Below are 26,043 nucleotides of genomic sequence, written 5' to 3'. Positions count from 1 at the left end.
TCCATCAAACATCATGTCACTCAAGACGTCAGTGTTTTTCCTCACATAAATTCAGTTTGCTGAAGCAAATGACCATCTCACATGCAGACCACCATCTCACATGCAGACCACCATCTCAATCCAACATGTCATTGCTTTTATGCATAAATACACATGTTTTAAACCAGGGCATCAAGCACCACAGATCATATGAACCTCAAGATTTCACTCTCGTACCATAAGCAGCCTCCCATTAACATTCGGCAGGTCAGGAATGACAACGCGGTCAAGGTCTTTAGAGAGGCCACTGATACTAGCTGTGCTGCGCATAAAACTAGCCACTGAGCTGCTGCAGTCCTCCTGGAAACCACCAGATAGCAGCAATTAACATCAATGCGAGAGGTATTTCAACTATTTAAGTCTCAAGTTTAACAGTCGGTTTTCTGCATGCACCCAAAGGAGGAATGCACACAAAAACATCACCTCTGGAGTCCTTTCTTACACTGTTAACGTAATTTAATACTACTCAATATGTAAACATCAAATGTAATTTAGCATTTTAATGGAAAGACAAAAAGCACATTCATGACTCAAGTAGAAACATCCACAATCAATGACACACACACAGTAACTATACAAGCACCAGATTTAAGAGACATTAAAATCAAAAGCCATGTAAAAGTAGCCGTTACTGAATTTGTCACTGTGAAATAAAATTGTGTTGGTCCATGATCATCTTGGGAATCAGTGACACCGGGTTGCTCACCACAGGGCTGCCACACGCAGAATTTGCCCTGGACGAAGTCCTAGAGCTGGAACCCAGGAAACCACTGTATTCAGAGGACTAGAGGAATACACACACTTGCACTATGAGTATGTGAAGATATATGTATCACAAATAGGTTTGGAGATTGACAGACATTTCAGGCACAAAACTCAGAAAAGCAAGCTGGTAGATGAACTACTTCGAGAACACACATGCCTGTTATTGTCTTGTAGATCCTCTGAATGTGTTAGATGGGTAGTTGATATGAAATACCAATTTGACTTATTACCTGAAGTGTGACAAGCTGTACTCCATCTAAAACTAAACATTTATTAATTTGAGATACTATGGATTTTTTGTACTTTGGTTTTAGAGTGACAAATGAATTAAATTAAATAATGAAAAAAATATATATATTATTGAATATTTTAATTAAAAAAGACAAATGTCATGTGACATGTCAAGCATCAACTACACATGCATAAAGCACTCTCAGCTTTACACCATTCCCAAAAACACATTCAAAGTCTTTTCAAAGCCTTATTTTGACTTCTTCATGATACACAAGCAACCTGTTTTAGCCTCTAAATCTCTCTCTCTCTCTCACACACACACACACACACACACACACACACACACACACACACACACACACACACACACACACACACACACACACACACACACACACACACACACACACACACACACAAAGAGAGAGAGAATGTTAAATAAACTTGAGAACCAACTCTCCACTGTGTGTTAAAATGAACAATTAGTATTTTGAGAATAAAGTGCATTAGCGCCCACCCCAATTTTCAGCGGCTTTAGGTGAGGGAAATAACTATCATAACAATCCCATGAATCATTGCAAACTGCATACTCAAATTAAAAATGGAGAAACAATCAACTACTCATTTACAAATGTATACAAATTGTATTATATATATATATACACACACACACACACATACACATATATATATATATATATATATATATATATATATATATATATATATATATATATATATATATATATATATATATATATATATACACATATATATATACACACATTTAAGTATTTTGAGAGCGTAGTGAGATCGATTAGATTACATCATTCGCAGTGCTTCATGGGAGTGGGCAGAGTCGATTATTTTTGGCATGTGTTGCTTTTTTCGACTCTCTGATTGGTGCAATTTTCTGTACAGCATAATGGGTAATATAGGTTATCACCTGGAATTCTGCTCTTAAGCACAATTGTTTGAAAAAAATTTAAAATAATGTGGGCTGACACCTTCAACAGAAGCAAATACTATCGATTAACAACCTCGTAGCTCACAGTAGGTCTGTCTTTAAAGGTTTATAAGTTATTGTTCAAAATCAATTTCCCTATGTAGAAATTAATGTTTTTTTAGTTTTTATTTTCGGAACCTGACTCTATAGTCTGAGTGAGTAACATAACATTATAAGGGTAAATAATAATGAGCCAACTATGCAAAATAATTTTTAAAAAAACTCACACTTTGGTTAGGGAACTGAATCCACAGATTAATAGGGTAATATTTCATGCATATTTACAGTTTAGCTCTATCATTCTTACAGCACGAGCACTGGAGCGTCGAGAGCCACTGTAGAGACTGTCCTCATATATAGAGCCCTGATAATAGACAGATATAGACAGACAGACAAGAAACAACATTTATATCACACCTCAAGGTCTGACCCATATCTGCTCTGTGCAAGTAAGCATGCAAACTCTCTAGTCTCAGTTCTCCTTTTATGCACAATGCATCAATTCAGCTGTCTTTCATCACTTTCAGATGATTTAATTTCATCTTATTTCTGCCAGGCTGGTGAGGGAAAAATAATCTACAACTATTAAAGCTGAAGTGCGTATTTTTTCAATATATTAAAAATATGTTTTCCAGTTACAGAGACCACTATTCATAGAATGAATGGCTTCCCACTGTAACTATGTGGCACTTTTAAAACGTCAACCTCTGGCTCAGCTAATGGTGGAAGTTAGAGAAAGATCACAGCTATGTAGGAATTTTTGTTAAAACAGTCAATTACTTCATAATTTTCTAATCATAATTCAAAAAAAAAAAAAATATATATATATATATATATATATAAATATTTAAATAAAAAAAAATCACACACACTTCATCTTTAAGGATGGTATGTCAAAGCAAAAGCACAAGCAATTAGCTCAGTCCTCGGGCGTTTGTCTGTGTGGGTTTAAGATCTAATAACCCTACATGACCTGCTGTGGATGAGAGAGTGAAAGCATGTGAAATGTGTGTACAAAGGCAGAGCTGCACATATTACTGTACAGGAAGTGCTGTGGGGCAGAGGGTATAATATGAGGAGCAGCACCAACCCTGTGCTTCCTGCTGTGCAGCAAAGGGAGCTAAACAGACAGGAGAGATGAACATTTCAAATCAAAAACAGACCGAAAAAGCAGAGAACAGCTAAACTTGTCTGAAGAAAAAGAAAGCTCCAAATGCTAAAGTACAAGAAAAGAGGGGATTTGAACTGGACAGAGATTAAGTGAGGATGAAGATAACAGACCTGGTAGCCACTGTAGGAAGGGACTTGATGTTTAGAGGAATAACTACTACTGCTGTTGTACAACTCAGATGAATAGTAGGCACTCTAAAATAATGGGAAATAATGTAGATGGAATGAACGATGAACTGATGAAGACAGGAGTCTGAGAGATGACACGAAAAGCTGCAATGCAAGGGCGTCATGCCAGCTAAAGTCAGAAATTGTACTACATCGGCTTTTCACACTTGAAAACATTCACCCAGGATATTTTAAACAAATTATATTATTTCAGCTTTACACTGTTTATACAATCCCTGGGTTGGGTATCACACTGCTCACACATTTAATTTAGTAATTTAGCATTCTACTCTGAAGCAGCTTGCTGCTATCCTCTTTTTACACTAAAATGAATCGTTGCTTACCTAAGTGGCTTTAAAGGGTTAGTTAGTTAAAAAATTTATTTCTGTCATTAATTACTCACCCTCATGTCGTTCCAAATCCGTAAGACCTTCGTTCATCTTCGGAACATAAATGAAGATATTTTTGGTGAAATCTGAGAGCTTTCTGTCCCTCCATTGAAAGCAACGTCATTGCAACTTTCAAGGCTCAGAAAGGTGGTAAAAACACTGTTAAAATGGTCCATGTGAACAGTAGTTCAACCTTAATGTTATAAAGCGATGAGAATACTTTGTGCGCAAAAAAAACCCTAAAATAACGACTTTATTCAAAAATCTCTTCTCTTCAATGTCATTCTCCTACGCTGTTGACGTAGTGTAAACAGCGCAGCGCTTCTGGGTTCTACTTCAGGACGTCGGCTCATTATTGGCAAGCTCCTGGGTCATCACACACGACCAGCGTCAGCCAATAGTGAGCCTACGTTCTGACACAAAAAGTATTCTTGTCGCTTCATAATATTAAGGTTGAACCACTGTAGTTACATGGACTATTTTAACAATGTTTTTACTAAATTTCTGGGCCTTGAAAGTTGCAATGACGTTGCTTTCAATGGAGGGACAGAAAGCTCTCAGATTTCTTCAAAAATATCTTACTTTGTGTTCCGAAGATGAACAAAGGTATTATGGGTTTGGAACGATATGAGGGTGAGTAATTAATGACAGAATTTGAATTTTTTGGGTGAACTAACCCTTTAAGATGTTACCCTAAGACAAAGTTTTAGTGTGAAAAGCCTTTTTGATACAATTTACATGCAATAAAACCATTACAACCACACCTACTATTTATGCATGTTGAACCTATTTTTCAAGTTACCCCTGCAGAAAATCTAATGCCTAAGATCTTTAGTTTGTTTTAGCTGGTCTCCCACACGTGCTAGGCTAGTATTCATAAATAAATAGAATAAAGTCTGACAATTATCGGCCAATGCCGATAATTAAAAACAAATATAAGCCGATATATTAGTCAACAACAAGGGTTTTCGTAAACAAACACATTCCTCCTCAAACACAGTGGTAATCATCCACTCATGTTAGATATATTTTCATGTTAATAACATAAAAAGTGACAAGGCCAGAGAATCAGGAGGTTAAAGAAATGCAGGATTGAGACCCACCGACTGCAGATCAAGTCTAGAGGAGCGAGACCTTTTGCTCTCGTCACTGAGTTTGGAGCTCTGTGTAAAAATACACAGAATTCAGTTTACAAGCATCACACCAATCTGTAGCACATCACACCACAATTAGTCACACTTCTGCATCATGATCACTGCGAACGTGTGAACAACACAGTCTCCTAGACTTCATTATAGGTGAATCAACACGCTATTAATCCTCAAACACTATCATTGCACAGTTATTTGGGTCACTAACCCGACTAGACAATGTGCTGAGATCATCATCATAGCCATTGCTCTGTGGGAAAGACAATATGTCATGATTGGTATAACATTCTCTCTTTATAGAACACAAATATGATGTGCATAATTGCTGTGAACGTACGGTTTTAGAAGAATGTTTTTTCTTTTTCTTGGACTTCTTATGTGAGTGAGAGGAGGTGGCCTGGGGAAGCTGGGCAAGATGGTGGGAAATGGAAGTAGGATTAAAACGGCAGAAATTGCTGCTCAATACTTCATAGTTGTGCACTGTGACATGCAGGTGAAGTTTTTAGACACTTAGTAACAGACATTTAACGGTCACACACAGTCATATTTGTTAAAACCCATCACACCCCATTTGTAATGTTGATGAAACAATTAAAACATCACAAATGTAGCATCAGGTATTACAAGTGTTAGCTATACTTAGTTGAATCACACCACAGTGCAAAAACAAAATGTCTTGTGAACTCAGTTATGTGCTCATCTTAGTTTTACAGGAACCCAAAAGTAATGACATAAAACTGGTGCCTGAAACATTTCCCAGCCTGCGATTCTTACCCCGACATAAGCACCCGCCGCATCCAAATCCAACTGCCCAGACAAACAAAACCATCATCAGAATGTAGAACAATTTGGTCTGTTTTATAACCTTTAGACAACACACTCACATGTACCTTCACCATACACTCTGACCCACAGTACAGAATGTCTGAAAGGAACAATACAGTTACACTGATACTGACCCGTATGTTGCTCTTGCTCCCCACTGACATCCGTTCCTCATCATCTGACACCTTGGATACAAAAAAAAGAGGTAAAATGAGATGGAGCCCACAGTTAGCACAAGTTTAAAGACATGAAACTCACCACTGCACATATACAGCTTATCAGTAGTGAGCCCCAAAATGTAAGTCTGCCTTAATGTCTCTATGTAATTGCATTTGAAATGGAATTTCCAGTGTTTTTCAAGTGTTTGAAGAAATGTTTTGCTTGAGAAGTGTGCATGGAAGTTTGAGGAGGACAGACAGTGAAAAGACAGAAATACAAACCGAAGCATTTCTCCGTGAGACACGAGTATATCGCTCACTATCCTCCTGAGAGAAGAGAAGAGAAGAGAAGAGAAGAGAAGAGAAGAGAAGAGAAGAGAAGAGAAGAGAAGAGAAGAGAAGAGAAGAGAAGAGAAGAGAAGAGAAGAGAAGAGAAGAGAAGAGAAGAGAAGAGAAGAGAAGTATATGCAAGATGGCAGAAGAGACAGACACACAACACTCAGCAAGCAAGGTGAGCAAATGGAAGCATGCAAATCAGTAATAATTGATGTAAGAGCAATTTCTTTTAAAAACAGACAACTCAAGACAATACAAAACACAACCCACACTATTAATTGCACACAGTTGTTATAGGTTTTTGTAAAATAGTGTGAAACACTCACATTGTCGTTCAAAAGTTTGGGGTAAGTAAGATTTTTTTTATTAATTAATTAATTAATTTAAAGTAATAAATACTGTTATTCATCAAGGATGCATTAAGTTGATAAAAAGTGAAAGTAAAGACATTTATAACGTTACAAAAGATTTTTTTAAAATAAATGTTGTTAAAAAAAGTATTGTTTCCACAAAAATATATATATATATTTTTTTTTTTTTGCATCAAATCAGCATATTAGAATAATTTCTAAAGGATCATGTGACACTGAAGACTGGAGTAATGATGCTGAAAATTCAGCTTTGCCATCACAGGAATAAACAATGTTTTAAAATATTGAAATAGAAAATAGTTTTACTGTTTTTACTGTATTTTCTTAATCAAATAAATGCAGCCTTGGTAAGCATAAAAGACTACTTTCACAACAAACAGTAGTGTACATAAAAGTATCTACAGTGCCATTAAACACAGATTAATATAAAGGCTGATTTCACTTGTTGAAAGTGCAAATCAGCCTTGTAGAGGTATTGACCTAGTGTTATGAGACAAATAACCCTGTGCTGACTCTCTTAATTATTAACAGATAAAACATGAATGCATCCTGTTTCGGAATGGATCCCTATCATGCAAAAATCAAATGCTGATAAAACTAGAGGCCTGAAACATGCACAAAATCCCAACAGTGAATGTACCATCCACTGCTCAATGTCCCCCCATTTGTTGTCCAGGTTATCCAGTCCATAGTATTTCTAAAATGAGAAATCCAACAGAAACCAGGAAAGAAAAAGAACTTCAGCAAACAAGAATGACCTGAAAGTAATTACATTAGTCTAACAAAATATGACAGAAACAGCTAAATAAGCAAGAACAGAAGGAAAGGAATTAAAATATTAGAGTAGATCTACAGCATTAGATGTCCTACCTTCTGCACCTGATAAATCTACATCACAGGAGGCCAGCAAAAGAAGATCAGATGAGCAAAGGAAAGAAAGAAGACAGATTGGGAAAGAAAGGGAAAAAGAGAGGCATTGATTATTTGACATGACAGAGAGCGAACCAAGTGGAAGATTGTGTACACAAAGATAATGGAATGGAAAGAGAAAGCTGTTAAATGTTTAGCAATCCATCAGGCAGGTGTCATATTACTTGGCCTAACAGGTGAAAGTGAAAAACACCAGTTTACATACTTGACTCAAATGCATGAAGGTTATGTGGATCAACAAGCAGCAAAATTCAAAGGCATCACAGATAAGATAGAATAATCAGTCAGGAATTTTAAGAATCGTCGGAATTATGCCATGCAACTGTTCAGATATCTAAAGATATACTTAAGAATTAAAGATGGTCATGTGATTAGGTCTGTGGGGTAACAGGATTCTTTCCACTGATGTTTAAGGTTTCATTCAGTCCACTAGTGACAAAACCAATGAACAGCTCTAGACTAATAAAGCAGTGGTGCGTTTAAAATGACACTTTTCATATTTGTTCTTTGGCCATAATTTTTGTAATTTTGTAAGTAATCATAACATCAGCAGAAAAGCTGAAGATTTGGGTTTTAAAGCTACTTTAAAAACTACTAACAACATGGTCTGGTCCCCACAGTAAACTTAAATTGACCTCCTGCTAATGACACAACTAAACATTGTAAATAGTTTTTTAAAAAGCCTAGGCTATTCTTCCATTCATTTCTTGATAGAAAAATACATTCCATTTAACAGTTTGTGATAAGAATTTTAATCATATAATCAATACTTTTGAATCTGATTATCTTATTGTCTAATAATCTACTGAACTTCTTTTTACTATAACCTTTCATTCTCACTTACTGTGAAAAACCTACAGAATCTCACCCAACTGGCTTCATTCCCATTCCCATGTATTTGCTCCAGTTTTGATGAGTGTTTGTTAACATAACAAAATCTCTTCCTTGGAGGTAATCTTTAATTAGAGACTTTACCACAACATCAGTGCTCATTTGTTTCTGCAAAACTCAGTACTCTCATAAAACAAAGAAACTAAGAAACTGTCAGGGTATGATAATAAAATATTTAAGATGACCGTGTACTCCATTAGGCATAAAAGAAAACATTTCTCATCTTTCCAATGCTCATCTAGTAAATTCAAGCTCACCTTCCTCAGCACAGGGGTCTGGGGTCGCCCATCGATCACTTCCCTAGCCACTCTACGCACTAGTCGCTTGCAAGCCGTCCTACTAGTATCACAGTGTCCCCGTCTACCTCAAGACTGAGGAAGACAGAGACTTTATATGATCCCAAAGATATAGTCTGTCATATAATCCAAACCCCACAGCCTGTTTGCGCTACAAGTTCATCTTCACAAAGTCCTGATTGAACTCTTCCAGATCTATTTTGTCACAGCATGTTCAATCTTGAGTCATTGTGTTCCTGATTACCATAATGATCACATCCAAGATAGTGAATGGGAACTGAGTCTGTTATCCTGCTGCAGGTACGGCTGAAAGCTCATAATCTACTTTAATACTTGGCTGGAGTTTTAAAGCCACAAAGCGCACACCCTTAACATTCTCACACACCTCCTGATCAGACCGGGTTTAACTCTGAATACTAGCTAATCTTTCAAGTGTGACCTGGGTATGTGTAAAAGCTGTGTTTATCTTCATTACATAAGTTTGTTGCGTCTGAGCTCACAGTGTGAGTTTCTGGATTTCCATTCACTTCTGACGAACCCTGAGCAACAGTTCATTCATATGCAAGCACCTAATCAAATGTCCCTAAATATCTACAATTTGTTTGTATTCGTGCTACTGAACCCATGCCATACATACCTGTGTGTGCAGTTGGCTGTAGCAAACCAGCATGAGCAGTCATAGTGCATTAAATTACTAATTACACAGAAGCAATCATACACCTATTGGAACCAAACCTTTCTTAAAATCCAGCTCCCTTTACAATGAGGAATGTTCAGACAATGTACTACAGTTCAAAAAGCCTGACACATCAAAATGAGTAACTCAAAAACATCTATAAATTCTGTTTGTAAAGACTTACAGTAACTGTACTGTAACTGGGGTAAAGTACAAAACCTGCAGTAAAGCTGCAGGGTGCTACACCAAAATAAGCATAAAGACAGACCAAGCTTTTTCATGAATGGTAATGCTATTTGAACAAATTCCACAGACAACCTAATCCAAATAAATCAATTGCATGTTATTGTTCATTTACAATTGCTGTCAATAGACCTTAAAAGGATAGTTTACCCCAAAATGTAAATTCTGTCATCATTTAACTTGTCAAAAAGACATTTTGAAAAATGTCTTCTTTTTTTTCCATGCAAAAAGTAAATGGGGTCTTAAGCAACACTGGACCCCGTAAAAAAAAAACCTATCTATTTAAAAACACCAAACTGCTCATGATATAACTGATATTTCTGAGTATTAGCTGAGGCTGAAGTTCCAATGTAGCAGTTCAAAGGGCCTCTTAGGAGGTCCTGACCCAAGGGGTGATTAACTGACCCTGATCCCTGTTAACCCAGCCAAAACATGTCCTTCAAACCACAGAGCCCACAATCATGATGAAGATTAAACAAATTGAACATAATCGGCTGACAGCGTTGTACAGAAGCAAGTCAACAAGACCATTAGAATGATTTAATTTTGAGAATAAAGGCGGCGTTTTCTGCTGGTAGTTCAATAGAAGATTTTTTTTTTGTTGACATTTTAAAGGCCTACAGCTCAACACACTCTTGAACGCTGTTGGAAAGGTCTCCTCCTGTGTTTCAACATTGTGTAATGCAGATTATTTGTTTTTGAGATGCTTTCAGTGCTTAAACTGTTCGTACGTGTGATGATTATTACACCAGTCAAAGGGGACATATCCACTGTATGTACAGGAAGGAGTTAAGCAGGTAAGACCACAGCGATGGGATTTTCCCAGAATTTTTCCAGGAGGTCACCTCTTGCTGGTGGGCATCTAAAACAAATCTAGGTGCTGGAACAGCACTGTCATGCTAGAATATTTGCCAAAGCCCTTTTTAAAATATTTCTACATATATTTGATTTATACTGAGATCAGATCCAAGTACTATACAGATAGATAGATAAGATAGATAGATGGATAGATTGTAACAATATATACACAAAAGTTGATACCAATCATATTTTGACAAATGAACACATTTAGCAAAACTAAGGCTCAATTTCAACCCGAGATTAAGCTCACAGTGACTGTGTTTTTCTTCACCTCTTTCTGTTGTCTCTCCAGTTCTCTCATTCTGATTTCACGAGCTTCTGCACGGGCTGCTCTCTTAGCTGCCAAACGGGCTTCAGCCTGCAGGGGGCGGGTGGGGGAAAGAAAAAGAGAGAGAGGTAAATTCATTAAACCATGACTATGAGAGCATGAGCAATATAGTAAATGCAAAAAAACACAAAACAAGCACACAAAAGCTTTGCACTAAACTTAAAAAAAAAATATATATAATAATAATAATAATAATAATGATGGACCATGAGTCTGGAATAAAAAGTTGATGATGATGATGATGATAATTTACAGGAGGATCACAGGAAACATAATGTCAAATGTGATTACATGAATATGTTTGTGTACCTCACTGTCATAATGTTTCAAGTACTGTAACTGTATACTCCTCAGATGGCACATGCTATGAATGTGTTTGTTTACATGAGTACGCATGCGTGTATTTATGACTTTAGTCAATCACACTTTGAAAGTCCTTTTAAGGAAAAGACTCCCTTTCAGGCATGAGGGGGAGAGAGAGAACATGCACACTTCCTTCCTGTAGATGACGCCACAAAATGTGCAACAACCAGAAAAAAAAGAAGAAACCTCAACTCCAGTATTACATCACAGACACCCTCACAGTGATGTCTCTACCTTAACTCCACCTACTCCTCCACACAATCCCATGCTACAAATAATCTTTACACCAGAGCAGTGACTGTAACATTCCCAGTTTTGCACCAGTTCCACAACACATTCCTGAAAAAGAAGCAAAATATGTATGATTTAAAGAATAGGGGTTAAAACAGTGAAATTACTACTTGAAGGGATGCATGCAAAGCTTTAAAATGATTTCCTGTGTTTGTTTGCCGATGGAGAAAACCATAATGACGTGTTCCCGAGTAAATGTCAGATCATATCTTAATGTCTCAGACTGAGGCCTTCCGTCCTTATCGGAGTCGAGCAACTTTCCAAGGAAGCAGCTGTTTCTCACCACAAAGGTCTTGCATCCCTTTGCCAACAACGATGAAAAAAATATGGATCCAAAATAAATATTTCCACAGTTTCAACCATAGTAATAGTACTAGTAGTTCTAACAGAAAATGATGACTCTAATTTTGTTTTTAAGGACAAGCAAACTGGAATTGTAACCTTTCACATCCTCAATGATATTTTACAAAACCATTTGACTTAATTAAATGACGGTGCTGTGCAGCGGTCAAACAACATTAGAATTAAATGTCCAAAATTAAAATCACTACTTTGTAAACAGGAAATGTGTGACCATGTCTTGTTAGTCAGTACGGTTGTAATGAAGGCAGATAATTATGTAGATACTGTAAACTGCTAGGGAGAAGTTACCAAAGCAAACCCCAGCACTTAAGCAGCTGTCTAAACATGTTTCTAACTTTTCATTTTCCACGAGCACAACAATGCACACATGCATACAAGCTTTAAAATAACAGCATTACCAGCCAACATGGCTTTGACTCAGCTGAAAATGTTGAATAATATTTCACTTAAAAAAAACAAAAAAAAACTTAGACTAAACATCAAGAGTAATTGAGTCTTCTAAAAACATGCAGGAATAAATGCACTCTATGACTGTGGGACTAACAGGGTAACCAAAACTATGCCTTTTTTGACCATAGCAGGAAGTTAGAGGGCTGAGTCATTCACAGTTGAGCCTGATCACACCCTTCCTGCAGTATTAACAGAACTAACTGCTGATCGCACAAACACCCATCACTGCTGCTCAGTCCTGATGTGGACATCATGTGCATGTACTATGATTTGCATCAACAGGAAATAATAATACATTTTACTAAACAAAATCTATTCACTCTATGCATAAAATTGTGCATATGCACCTAAAAGGAGCAGGATAGAGGCAGCCACCTTAAAGAAAGCATGCACTATTCTTCCTCTCTGAACTAATAACTTTTTTTGATAACCCATATTCATATTAAGGCCTACCTTCTTGCAGTTATCAAAGTAGACCATTATATCTGTCACGGTGAGCATATGATAGCCTGGGTCATCCGCATTTCCCCCCATCATGATAATTCACACACTCTTATCACAGAAGAGAAAAACAAAGTGGCCTATTTCACACACCTCTCTCCTCTCCAGCTATTTTTAATGACCCAAATGGAGCAGGCTCTATCAATAAACCCAAAATGCTCTAATTTAATGAACGTTCTGTGACGTGGCTGTTCTCAACGGGAATGAAGAGCTAGTTCCACAGCTGCCTGGTAGAGACCTTTTTTGGAATAAAACACATTGTTTAATTGTTCATCAAGTTTACGTTGTGCCTGCATCAATGTTAATATAAGTAGTTACTACATGACAATTTTTTTTGTTTGTGTGGCGCTAGCTGATACGCCTACATCCTGGATGTAAACTACTATACAACACAATAATAAAATTCTCTGACATTTCCAGGTCCCATGATGACCATTGGAATCCTACATGCATGTGAGTGTACAAGATACCATTCATTTCTTTATTCTTTTTTTACTGAGGGAAAAACTACTGTTCTTACTGACCTTTTTTTCCCCCTAAATTGCAAATATGAGCACCCATGGAACATCTTAGGGTTCAATAAACTCTAAGATGGAATTTTGTAAGATAATGACATATTTGTCTCAAATGATTGTGGACAGCTTTACTAAAACCCTTTATTTGGTGCCTTTTAAGGTAGACATGCAGAACAAGTCCTGGGAGTTCGATGAATGCCAGAGTCCAGAGCACTTATCTATTGACATAAATACCACAGAAGGAGATGCCAAGTTCACCAGATCTCTCTCTCCCACGGCCTCTTGTACCAGCATGCTAGGCTGAGCGGGTACATGCTAATCAGCGGGACTGCTAATAGACCAGCTGTAATGGAAAACGAAGGGAACAAACAGAAGATATGCAACACAAATGACTGGAAGTCCACAACTGCTCCTTCACTGTGTTTTTGGACAGTACTCTGGAAGCAAAACTTACTATAGTGTAAAAAATTAGGCATTATTAACTCCAAAACTATGACTTATATAAACCAAAAGAGACTATAAACCAGTTTCATTCATTTTAATGTGGAAAGCTCAATATTCAAAATGTGAATCATTTTGCCATCTGTGTAAACTGGATTAACTGTCTTCAGTATGAGACATAAACAGTCTTTCTCACTCCAGTACAAACGTAAGAGCCAGAGACTGGAACATATGAGATCACTGGAGACGTCTGCCACATTTCTGGTCTGCCCATATTAACACCTACATAAATTGTGCCAGCCTGCCATGTCAAACATAAACCATACAATGTCGGATCTGTGTGTGGTGGGTCCACATTTTAGCAGTCCCTAGGATCTGTGACAGGTTTTAATATCAAAAGTGAGCTTGAGCAAAAAGAAACTGACCATGTAGGGCTAAAAGTGTTTAGTAACATGAATTTGGGTCATTCCGAGAATGGAGAAAATGATGGCAAAAAGGGAGGGAAAGAAAAAAAGGAAAGAGATGATAAAATTAAGTGACCATTACTTAGTGGTAATACATCATTTCTAATATAAACCTCAGACAATGGAAAAGTAATTTTTCTATGTTTAAGGGATAGTTCTAAATATAAAGTATTATATATTATCGCCCAACGCTAACTTGCTAAATGCTACCATGTTAACATATTATAAACATTAATATCATGATTTTGCTTTGAAATCATGTGTATTGTTAAAAGCGCTTTACAAATAAAATTGACTTGACTTGAAAATGCTGTCATCTTTTACTCACCCTCTTCGTTTTGGCTTGTTTCACTTACGGTCTACTGTGAAAAATGCAAAAGAAGATCATTTTAAAAATGTCTTCTTGTTTTGGACCCCAAATGACTTTCATTATATGGATAAAACTGTTGAAACATTCATCAAAATATTATCTACTGCTTTCTGCAGAAGAAATTCAGACAGCTTTGGAATGACATGAAAGTGAGTAAATGATGAAGGAATTTTCTTTAGGTATTTACCTATCCCATTAAATACTTTGCTGTTCCAAATTAATCTGCAGAGGGAACTATAAGTAAGCCATTCATATTGACCCAAAAAGTCCAAACACTAGCTCTGCGGTGCTATCAAAACATTAGTATTTTGTTTGAGCAGTTCAACATGTCCTGTTCTGTCTCACCAATGACGTTTGCATCATTATTCAGGCAAACCCTCTTGATACATTTCATCCTTAAACCCTGAGACACCTGATGAGGCAGGCAGGGTGATGTTTTGATGCCAGAGTGCCCATCTCAGATGACTGCACAGAAAAGCAGCTCTTCATAGAAGAGAAGACCTAGAGTACTTGACCAACGCTTGCTTCACTGACAATACGAGTTACTCAAGAGTAAGCGCAAACCTGTGAGAGAAACTCTAGCCTGTTGAAATATAGGAATAAGAAGAGAGTAGCATGATGGTGAAAGAGTGTCTCATCTACTGGTCTCTGGTTTCTAATGGCATTCATTACTCTCTGTTCTAATACCTAACAAAATGACTCGCAGGTGAGCTAGGTTTACAATGCAGTAGAGCTGATAGCACTCTAGATTTCTCCAGAAGAGATTAAGAGTACGAGTCAGAGACCAGAGCTCATTCAACAGACTGGTGAAGGTGGTGAAGCACTTTGAATTTATGGTAATTTTATTTGTTTATCCTACATTTTTTATGTGACATCCTAAAATTTGCATACAAATATTCAGATGGAAACTCAGATATTTAAACCCTAGTAATTGTAATATGTCTGTGGACTCCTTTTAATGATCATACTTTAGCATTATATTGGGCTCATGTAACAACACTTGTTAGAATCTCTGAGATGAAGAGGTCAGCTGGAGTCAGGTCAGAGTGAGGGAAAACAGAAGACAAATTGTTTCTTCATACAGTTGAATGAGCAGTGTCTTTGCAACATAACAGAATGTTTTAAAACCTACTGTTTTCAAGCTGTTTCACACCTACATTTGTCAAATAAACAAACAACTTGCACCAAACCAATCCGATACCACAGCAAGAGTTTGTCCGAATTCCTTTCCCTTTAGCAAATGGTCTTATCGACCAAAATCCACAACATGACCTTGTACACCAAGTTAATAAATCATGAAACAGGAACCATTTTCTCTCTCTCTGCATTTCACGTTTTTGAGCAGAAATGTAACTTAAGGGAATACAAGTTTAACACTTTTTAAAAAAGGGAGAAAAAAAAACAAAAAAACAAGACTTCACAGATAAGACATATATGTGAAGATTACCATGTACCTCAAATCCTACAAAAGCAATATTTTAAAGATAAGTCATTGTTGGTTATTCTGAGAATTATAACAGAAAGCATCATTGTATGGTGCTAGGTCACTGAAAACCCTCTTTGACCTGGCTATAAACTGTTGAACTACTAAAATTAGGAGCACCTTATATTGTGTTTACATTTACTCATTTAGACACTTATCTAAATCAACTAACACAAAAAAATACTTATGTCTAAATGTAAGATGTATGCATTTTAATTGTATATAATGTGATGCATATTTGTCAGTCATACATAAATGAAACAAGAATGCGATTGTTGTAATAGTACTTTTAAACAGTATACACAGGTTATATATTTATCATTAATAAATCAAACATCATACATTTTATCTATCTGACTCTTACTTGTTCCACAGCTAGCCATATTTAACCATGTTCATGCTTTTAAATTGATTAAATTTAACTATTTTTACAATTTACATAATTATGCTGATTTCCATTTGAAAATATGATTTAAATAAAATGGATACTAAAACCTAATAATAAACTATGCCATTATTAATTTTTTTATGTACAAATGAGGAACATCGCAACCAATTTGTCGCAAGAGGCAAAATATTCATTAGTACACAATGCTAGTTTTACAACACTAAATTCAAGTAAAAAAAATATATAAGTAAACAAGCTAGAGGTGAAATACAGAAAAAAAGAGAAAGAGACCTTTAAATAAATAAATAGGAGTTATGCCTAAGCAGCAGTAATCGCAGCAACCATGCTTATACACAAACATCCTGACCAATCAGCATAAAGAGCACTAGAAATATGGCATTACTCTTTTAAATGGGATGCATCCCAACAGCAGAGAATAAACAGGAAAGCAATTGTGATAACAATCTTCAGGGGCCCATCAGTGACGTCAGGAAAAAGGAAGAAAACCCTTTCTGAATCCATGTCCTTATATGGAGAGGTTCCATTCTTGGTGAAAGATATCAGCATGCGAAAAAGGTTTCTGACTTAAGTGTGCTGACATTATTTGAGAGTTTTCTACACTTTCTGTCTTGCTTCAACCTGTATAAACAGTTCTGCAACAAGGCTCTTGAAGAAAACTGAAAGGAGTAATGCATTGTTGAATACAATCCAGTGCAAGTTTAACCTTGGGGGCACTCAGAGCTTATCCTGAGGGAGGCAGACATTTTTTTTATGATTGTCATTGACCAGTGATAAGCAGGTGATAATGCGTCAATGCGCTACTGTGCTTGGTATTATTCATAAACCCATATTTGTGTGTGGGCACACAAATTATGTATTATGATGTCAGGACTCTTCTTCTGAATGCAGAAATACAAAACTGCTCCTGACAATGAGTTTAGATTAACAAACAGCTCTCATCCCACAATCCAAAGTCTGAGCCCAGATTAATGATCTAAACACCCTCCAGAGCATAAAGCCTGGCATCCTAATCTGCTTGTAACCATCTCAGATGCATTCTGTCACTGTCACAGTGTCATCCAATGACTGAGCTTGCTAGTAGCTTCCAGTGGAGAAGTTTAACACAATCATTTTTGAAATGTTGAGACTGTTAGCAATGAGAAATGTTAAGTACAAGCTAGTTTACACTATCAAATATTTGGGGTCGGTAAGATTTTTAAATGTTTTTGAAAAAAGTCCTCTATGCTCACCAAGGCTGCATTTATGTGATTAGAAATACAGTAAAAACAGTAATATTGTGAAATAATTTTACAATTTAAAATAACTGTTTTCTATATGTTATATATTTTTTTATGTAATTTATTCCTGTGATGGCAAAGCTGAATTTTCACCATCAATACTCCTCAGTTTTCAGTGTCATGATCCTTCAGAAATCATTCAGAAATCATTCATGCTGACTTGGTGCTCAAGAAACATTCCTTATTATTATCAATGTTGAAAACGGTTGTGGTGCTTAATACTTTTTCAGGATTCATTGATAAACAGGAAGAACAAAATACCAGCACTTATTTGACAGAAATCTATAACATTATGTTTTATTGCGCATTTGATCAATTTAATGCATCCTTGCTGTATAATATTTATATGAATATGTTGGCCCATATTGATAGGATAGCGTCTTGCAGTTGATGGAGATTTGTGGGATGCACATCCAGGGCACAAAGCTCCCGTTCCACCACATCCCAAAGATGCTCTATTGGGTTGAGATCTGGTGACTGTGGGGGCCATTTTAGTACAGTGAACTCATTGTCATGTTCAAGAAACCAATTTGAAATGATTCGAGCTTTGTGACATGGTGCATTATCCTGCTGGAAGTAGCCATCAGAGGATGGGTACATGGTGGTCATAAAGGGATGGACATGGTCAGAAACAATGCTCAGGTAGGCCGTGGCATTTAAATGATGCCCAATTGGCACTAAGGGGCCTAAAGTGTGCCAAGAAAACATCCCCCACACCATTACACCACCACCACCAGCCTGCACAGTGGTAACAAGGCATGATGGATCCATGTTCTCATTCTGTTTACGCCAAATTCTGACTCTACCATCTGAATGTCTCAACAGAAATCGAGACAATACCATAGCAAGTGCTTCACTCGTGAAAAATCCTCTCACCGGCCCCCGCTCCCTCTAGTGAAGATATTACTGCGCCAAGTCGAAGTGCTTACAAGCACTTGCTATGGTATTCCGCCATACAATATAGTTATCCATTTTACACGCTTAGAAAAGCGCAACGTTTTGTTTTGTGTCACCGTCCTAGGTCGAGTTACACTACGCGAGTAACTGTATTTAAATAGGGAAAATGTGGAGGTGTTTGGTAGCTTCTGTGCTTGGCCCATATTGAATGAACTGGGCTAAGCTAAGTGCTAACAAAGTTTCGCCGCAAGACAGAGCGATTTAGTGCACGCACTGAGACGAGAGAGGTATGTATCAACTCGTCTTAGTTAAGGGAATAACATAGTTTAATATGAAAAAACGGTGGAGTATCCCTTTAACAGACTTGCCAACATGCGTCTGTCTCAATAGCCGATTTTCAGCTGTAAGCCTCTTTTACATAGTAGGGATCAATCCTGCCAGCAACTCAACTTCCTATTGTGAGTTAATTGCTCTAAAGACTGGAAATCAACTTTCATCTTGCTTGAAATAACACTGGTAGTGACATTGACAAATGAGCTTTTGACAAACCATTGACTGTCCTGCACACATCTGATTAACCATACAGACTGACATGGTACAGTTATGCCATAAATCACATCATAAATCAGTCAGCACACAAAATGGTTTACAAGCAGAGAGCATTTCTGATTGCCTAGTTTTCAGGCTTAAAGGGGTGGTATTAATGCCCTTTTCACAAGATGTAAAATATATCTATGATGTCCCCAGAGAGTGTGTGTGAAGTTTTAGCGCAAAATACCCCACAGATATTTTTATATAGCAAGTTAAAGTTGTCACTTTTTGAGGGTTTGCAAAAACGCACCGTTTTGTGCCTGGCCCTTTAAATGCAAATGAGCTGCTGCAGAGGGTGGGGTTTCAAGAGCTCGTGTCTGTTAGCAGCTGCTGTTACCTCCCGCAGACACACTGAAATGACAGAAACTGTTCTGCCTTTAATGTTAAACGGAGTCAGATAAGGATGGAGAGACTCAAGAAGAAGTGACAACATGTAGAATGCAACAGGACATCTCTGAATGGTTAGTTGATGAATTTATGTTGCTGATGTGGAGTTAACTATCTTCAATTAGGATATTCTGTCATGATAAATCTATAAATTGCTCATATATGAACAGTTGTGAGATGCACACAGAGTGACTTTCTATTGCATGTGAAAAGATGGATGCTAAAGTTTGAGCTGACTCACAAATGTACTCTTATACAACAACTTTTCCTCTTCTCAACATGGACTGCATGTTCCCGGGGGCGGGGTTTATGTAAATTCTAGGGTTAGTGATGTCACTAACCCGAGAGGAATGTCGTGTAGTCCCAACCAGCCGTTTGTTGTAGTCCTTTTCTTTAAAAGCAAATATCTCCCTTTGCTTTGAACTTTGAGCGTTGTAACTTTGCAGATGTTGTTTATGCTCAAACAGCAACATTACACACTAACTAAAGTTAGAAAAGTGAAATCACACTCAACCACCCCTTTAAATAATAATTGGCTTAATAAAAGCACAGGCTGCTCCCCTGACTGTAGAAATGTGAAATGTTAATACAATTCGAAATAACTGTTTTCTATGTTTAAAAATGTAATTTAATTCAGCTGAATTTTCAGCACTATTACTCCAGTCTTCAGTTCAGTGTCACAAAATCCTTCAGAAATCACTCTAATACGCTGATTTGAGCTCAGGTCACATTTCTTATTATCAATGTTGATAACAGTTGTGTAACTTGTGCTGCTTAATATTTTTGTTTAAAAAAAGCATGATACCTTTTTCCAGGATTCCTTGATGAATAGAAAGTTCAAAATAAAAGCATTTACTTAAATAAGTATTTTATAATATTATTATAAATGTCTTTACTGTCATTTTGGTCAATTCAATGCATCCTTGAAGTTAGTCTGCATTTCAATTTAAATACCTCATCTAATAAATGAGGAGTGTTGTAATAAACTAATATCTAATAAACTTTTTTCAGTATGTGCCAAAACTTTGCGGAATGTGGTCGTGAACCAAATACATACAGCTGAAAACAATATTTATGTCATGCGTTTGTCTTACCAGATTCCACAGTTTGAATCTGTATAACTAGAAGGACAAACAAAATACTGAATCAAAGTGTTGAGTAGCAATTGTTGAAATTGTTTTACAGGAAATCCTTCACTGACTCATGTTTTACTGAGGCCATTTCTCACTCTTACCAGCTTAGCTACATAAGAGAGCAGCAGAAAAGCACAGCCACTAAGGATTACTAATGCAGATGTTATCAGCATGTGTTTCCATAGCATCCATCATCAGATTCCCCTGTTCCCTATTCTGCTCATTGTAATGGCCCCCCAGAACTTCATGTCTGGTCTTGAGGCTGCACTAACAGCTGCCCTGAGGGCCTTCTATTTTTAAAGCTCTTGTTAGAGAATCAACGATCACATGAGGGCCAACATACCAGCCTGTCAGAGAGCAGCAAGTGTGGGACGGCAGCCTGTATCAGCAACAAATGCAGGTACCAGGTGAATAAATGTGGGACATGCATTGAACACAGGAAGTAAATACTGAAATAGGCCCTCAAAAGAAGATAAAGTGGCTCTGAAAGAAATATATAAACCTTAAAAAAAGTCTTAGGAAAATTAATAACTAGCTTATTTGTAAAGGCATTCAAAAACCCTTGAAAACGTGCCAAGCAGCAAGTAAAAAAAAAAAAAAAAAAGGGTTACACCACAGTATCTTGTCATCGTCTAACTGAAACTAAACCTGCTCAGATGAGACCTTACGTGACCTCGCTGTTTAAATTTGCAAAAGCTCTGTTGCAAAGCCACATGGGAGAATGCTAAAAAAATTATTTCCATTTCAAGAGAAACAGGTTTGATCAGAAAAAAAAAAACTTTAGCGGTCATGCTGAAATTATACAAATGTGAGACTGAAAGATGCTTCCTGATTCGATGTTTCACAACATTGGTGTGTTTAACCTGAATCTCTCTTTATCCACATGCTCAATTGTTACTAGAGATCAACTCAATGTGCTACAGAAAACAAAATGCACTCTTACAAATGGGCAATTGTCAAATTAGGCTACTTTTAAACATTTCAAATAGGTCCTTCCTTCCAACAGCAGTCAGACTCTTTAACTGCAATAACAACATCATATAGCACTTTTTGTGTATTTTCTCACCTGTTGTTTTGTCTGAATTTGTAGCTGGGGTAACAAGTGAATTTCCCTGGTGTGGGATCAATAAAGTCTATCAAAGTTTTACACATCCTCTGACACTTGTGTATTTATTAAATATTTGAGCTTATTGATAATGCATAAACACCAATAAGTGTTTCATACTGTAACTCAGACTTCCCCTAAACATTTTTTTTTTAAATGGTCATGATCAATGGCAATAATAAATGTATCTAAACAAATGCATATTACACACAAATATAACATGCTTCTCTGACTGTTTCTCACTCTAAACTGAGAGTACAGTGCATGCTGACAGAGTGAGAAGGCCTCAATCCTGCCTACTACTGAGCATGTCTCAAGCAGAGACACACTTACTAATAATAGAATGAAACATTAGCTACAAATGATATGTATAACTGTCTATTACACTCTTTACTTGTCACTATGGGTGTCCAAGGAAGGAACATCACATCAGTCGAAGATCTGACTGGCAAAAATCATTTCCTAAGCACTCAAATCAAGGTTCTCTCCACCATGACCCAAACACCTGTTCCAGCACATCAAACTCAGCTTATGTTGCACACTGCTAGCACTTTCAAACACATTACTGCTATGATGCATAAAAAGAACACCTTTGACCAAAACAGCTCAGAAACTTGTAGCTAGGTGAAAGCAACTAAAAACACTAGGAGGAAGCAGACATAAGGAAATGATCTACAACTTGTTCATAATAATAAAATATGAACAATGCATGGGCCACGTGAGGGCAAAAGCATGTACTTTACCTTAGTTAGGCTTCTGTTATGTTAATTAGATACTTGTGAAACTGTGAAATGCTCTTTGGTTTAATAAATAAACTGACTCAGGATGTAGAACCATGTGATTTTCGTATTTTCCACGGGAGTTTAACCATGTAATTCTGCAAATGAGACCATTACATTATAGTTTATCTCTTATGACATCAATTTACCTCTTTTGCGATTACGTTGAGGGCATCTTCCTCGGCAGTCAACCCATTTTTGCTGGTGGTTCTTTTACGTCCTGGCCCTTGAGACCCCATTGGTAACCTTTAATAAATCTTTCCGAGAAACACACGCTCCTTTACGCGTGAGAACCGATCCTTTGGAGAGTTATTCCTTCAGCAGAGGCATAAGAAAAAGAAAACACGTTTCCAACTCTAACCAAAAAAACAGCGAGGCTACGTGGTGTCGTTCGCGACGCGGTTCATTGTGTTACATCCGTCTTTTTGCACTCTTCCTAGTACTGTACTGAGAAAGACTGAAGAGTCACCGGTGCTGAAAGCGCAAACGCCTTTTCATGACACACGTGTCGCCTCTGAGGAGCTGCCAAAATGGCTGTAAATGATCTAGACTAGAGTTTGTTTGCCTAGAGAGTTGGGTTCTTTAACAGTGTGATTGTCAGTATAACCGCTGGGTTAAAAGTTTTCTTTCAGTTCATTGTTGCGCGGATGGACTGTGAGCGTCTTTAGGGGGGAGTTTTAGGGCTCGTTCTCGCAGACCCTCTTCGCTATTTTTAATCATGGGAGTCTGCTGCTAAAAACAGAAACCCTATCTTGCACTTCTTAAAGTCATACCCATGTGCTTACGCGCCTTTCGCAATAATAAACTGCTGGATTTCATTCTGAAGTAAAAAAAAAAAAAAAAAAAAAAAAGCAGTGCTATAGCCTAGTATAATTGCTATAGCAAAATATATTGCTATAGTCTAACTAGCCTCAGCCTGATCAAGTGTCCGTTTTAGGTGGTCTCAAGCACATCATCAATCCTAACCAGTTAAAAAAACACAAACTACACCACAGAACAGAAAAGTTTCCTTTTTCCCTAGCATAAAATTGTAGTCATAATTATAACCTGGCCATGATACAAACAATTTCTAAGCAAAACAGCTCGTTGTCTAAACTGAGTCACCAAATTTATAGTTGGCCTATTTTTAATCTTTATCATTATTATTTTATATGTATCATAGCCTATAGGTATTTTATTTGTATGGCTCTAACCCTAATAGACGTCTATGTCTATAGCTCCAGTTGCTGGTGCATGTTGACATCTAGTGGTAAAAAGGTAAACTTAGCAGGCATAATGCGATTCTAGTTTTTTTTTAGGTTTTTTTACGATTCATATGCCGCTTTTAAGAAGAAATACATCCAGTTAATAATCACTTTTGTTCAACTTTTTTTTTTGCTGTAGATTTTTGTTTTTGGAAAGCCTCTAGCTTGCCAACACAACTGATTAGTACATTACTTTCAGCTGTGCTCAGGTGATTGTGGTTTTAAAAGAAGCTCAAAAAGCTGTTGTTTTAGTTGATGCTCTGAGGTCTGTGAATGAGAAAAATGGGTATGTTCTTTTGATGCGGCAGTTTATATTTGTTTGTTTCCTTTGTTGTAGCAGTTGATTGAAATTTTTTTCTTCTTCTTTCAGCTGCAAAGACAGTGTTGATCGTGTATGCGCACCAGAGTGCTGGATCTTTCAATGCGGCTGTTAAAGATGCTGCTGTAGATGTGCTGAAGAAACAGGGCTGCAATGTTCTTGTGTCTGACCTGTATGAAATGAAATTTGAGGCCACAGCAACCAAGGAGGATATTACTGGTGTGGAGGCAGTGTTACATTTGTTTAGAAAATATTAAACTTAAAACTTTTGCCTTTATTGGAGTGCAATGGCTATTTTGCACAATTTTCTGTTTCAGGAGCAGTGAAGAACCCAGAACATTTCTGCTATGGAGAGGAGACCATGCTGGCCTGGCAGGAGGGACGACTAGCTTCTGATATTGTAGAGGAGCACAAGAAACTAAAAGAAGCAGATATTGTTATTTTTCAGGTAAAGCTTCTACATATCAGAAATCGGATTTTGTTTAATTTATTTTTGTTGCTTTTGGGTACTTGTAGTTTTAGTTTTTGTCTCTTTTGCAGTTTCCCATGTACTGGTTTTCAGTTCCTGCCATCATGAAAGGCTGGATGGATCGGGTTCTAACCCTTGGTTTTGCATACACCTCAGAAAAGCGCTACAGTGTGGGCATCTTCAGGGTAAGGCCTACAAATCATAAACTAATCGTTCATTACATGAGTTATCAGAAAAGGTTAAATGTTGGTTATTTAATGAAATGTGAGTGGGTTATTAATAGGTGAGTGGTTTTTTTTTTTAAACTTGTGTCAGGAAAAGAAAGCCATGTTGTCATTCACCACTGGTTCCCATGAGACCATGTTCAGCTCCAATGGGATCAATGGAGATATGAATGTTACTCTGTGGCCAGTTCAGGTAAGAAGCTTCATCCCTTGTTCTTTTACCTCAACCAGGCTTCATTTTGCACTATTTGATTTTTGCATGTCATAATAACCTGGGACTGGTGTGCTAATGTTTTCTTTTGTAGAATGGTGTCCTCAATTACTGTGGCTTCCAGGTCCTCGCACCACAGGTCTTCTGGGCACCCATGCATCTCTCTGCTGAGGCTCGTGACAGCCTGTTGAAAGGCTGGCGTACTCGTCTTCAAGGTCTTTTAAGCGAAGCGCCTCTCTCCTTCCCACCCGTAGACAGTTTTGATAAGGTGAAAGGCTTTCAGCTTAAGCCTGAAGTTCATGAAAAGCAGGCTGATTCCCCCTTCGGTCTCACTGTGGGTCACCACCTGGAGAAACCTCTGCCACCGCATAGTCAGATGAAAGCTGGGGTATGAGATATGAGCAACACTGTCCCCATGTGGCCAGGTTCCTGTAACTATCATGAAGCTTAATTTTTTTCAAAGTGAATAAACTGTTCATGTTCTGAATTTGAGTATTGTAATCCATTTTTTTTTAAGCCATGTGGAACCCACAACTCCTAGCTTATTTCCTAAAGTTAATATCAGATTGGGAAATTTAGAAACCTAAACACAGTGGGTGATTTTTGTGCTCCCTAGTCAAGTATTTCCTTTATTTATTTTTTTGCTGCTTTAGTGGTCTTGTAGCCGTTTACCCCAATTTTGGTCAAACTTGACCGCAAAGCCTGTTTATTGGCAGGTACATGGCAGCTCAATTCTGTAATACATGGAGTGACTCTTATGAGCGCTACAAATAAAATGCCAATGTTTAACAAACAGGTAGAGCAGACATGACCACTCTTTGCAGTGTCATCAGTCTATTGCATACTAATGTGATGCATGTAAATACCTTGTTTTTGCCATTAGTCACCCCTAGCAGGTTCTATCCAAACAGGGACCCCGT

The 26,043-nt window shown here is 37.3% G+C and overlaps 2 protein-coding genes across 22 annotated transcripts in view; one reads left to right on the top strand and one right to left on the bottom strand.

Moving 5' to 3' along the window:
- lrrfip1a (leucine rich repeat (in FLII) interacting protein 1a) overlaps positions 1–23,572 on the bottom strand; it is a 34,508-nt gene extending 10,936 nt beyond the window's left edge. For 2 of the 20 annotated variants that reach the window (XM_082176741.1, XM_082176752.1), the window contains exons 1-14: positions 22,806–23,473; positions 10,781–10,867; positions 7,483–7,500; positions 7,253–7,309; positions 6,188–6,232; positions 5,882–5,932; positions 5,697–5,729; positions 5,131–5,328; positions 4,875–4,934; positions 3,326–3,409; positions 3,135–3,164; positions 2,352–2,408; positions 746–823; positions 217–339 (exon numbers count right to left, since the gene is read on the bottom strand). In XM_082176741.1, coding sequence (XP_082032867.1) covers positions 217–339; positions 746–823; positions 2,352–2,408; positions 3,135–3,164; positions 3,326–3,409; positions 4,875–4,934; positions 5,131–5,328; positions 5,697–5,729; positions 5,882–5,932; positions 6,188–6,232; positions 7,253–7,309; positions 7,483–7,500; positions 10,781–10,867; positions 22,806–22,895 — 1,011 coding nt within the window. In that variant the 5' untranslated portion in view covers positions 22,896–23,473. Of the gene's footprint in view, positions 1–216; positions 340–745; positions 824–2,351; positions 2,409–3,134; positions 3,165–3,325; positions 3,410–4,874; positions 4,935–5,130; positions 5,329–5,696; positions 5,730–5,881; positions 5,933–6,187; positions 6,233–7,252; positions 7,310–7,482; positions 7,501–8,690; positions 10,679–10,780; positions 10,868–22,805 lie in introns of those variants that run through there. The other 18 variants (XM_082176755.1, XM_082176751.1, XM_082176753.1 and 15 more) reach the window with 18 other exon arrangements.
- LOC309503892 (ribosyldihydronicotinamide dehydrogenase [quinone]-like) lies at positions 11,073–25,624 on the top strand. Of its 2 annotated transcripts, none has more exons than XM_082176764.1 (6): positions 11,073–19,713; positions 24,271–24,438; positions 24,537–24,667; positions 24,760–24,873; positions 25,004–25,105; positions 25,218–25,624. In XM_082176764.1, the coding sequence occupies exons 2-6, from the start codon at positions 24,399–24,401 to the stop codon at positions 25,515–25,517; spliced, it is 687 nt and encodes a 228-aa protein (XP_082032890.1). In that variant the 5' UTR covers positions 11,073–19,713; positions 24,271–24,398; the 3' UTR covers positions 25,518–25,624. The 2 variants fall into 2 exon arrangements, with proteins under 2 accessions (XP_082032890.1, XP_082032889.1); XM_082176763.1 differs by lacking the exon at positions 11,073–19,713 and adding an exon at positions 24,143–24,186.
- Positions 25,625–26,043: the final 419 nt, after the last annotated feature.

The sequence above is a fragment of the Leuciscus leuciscus genome (genome assembly GCF_965113295.1).
Source record: "Leuciscus leuciscus genome assembly, chromosome: 7".
Taxonomy (NCBI): Eukaryota; Metazoa; Chordata; class Actinopteri; order Cypriniformes; family Leuciscidae; genus Leuciscus; species Leuciscus leuciscus.
The sequence above is the reverse complement of the archived record's forward strand: the minus strand, read 5'-3'. Positions and strand labels throughout refer to the sequence as shown.

Excerpts from the sequence above, each read along its gene's own strand:
- LOC309503892 (XM_082176763.1), top strand. Across the intron at positions 24,668-24,759 it reads CAGATATTGTTATTTTTCAG|TTTCCCATGTACTGGTTTTC; the intron begins GTAAAGCTTCTA and ends TCTCTTTTGCAG. Across the intron at positions 25,106-25,217 it reads TTACTCTGTGGCCAGTTCAG|AATGGTGTCCTCAATTACTG; the intron begins GTAAGAAGCTTC and ends TTTCTTTTGTAG.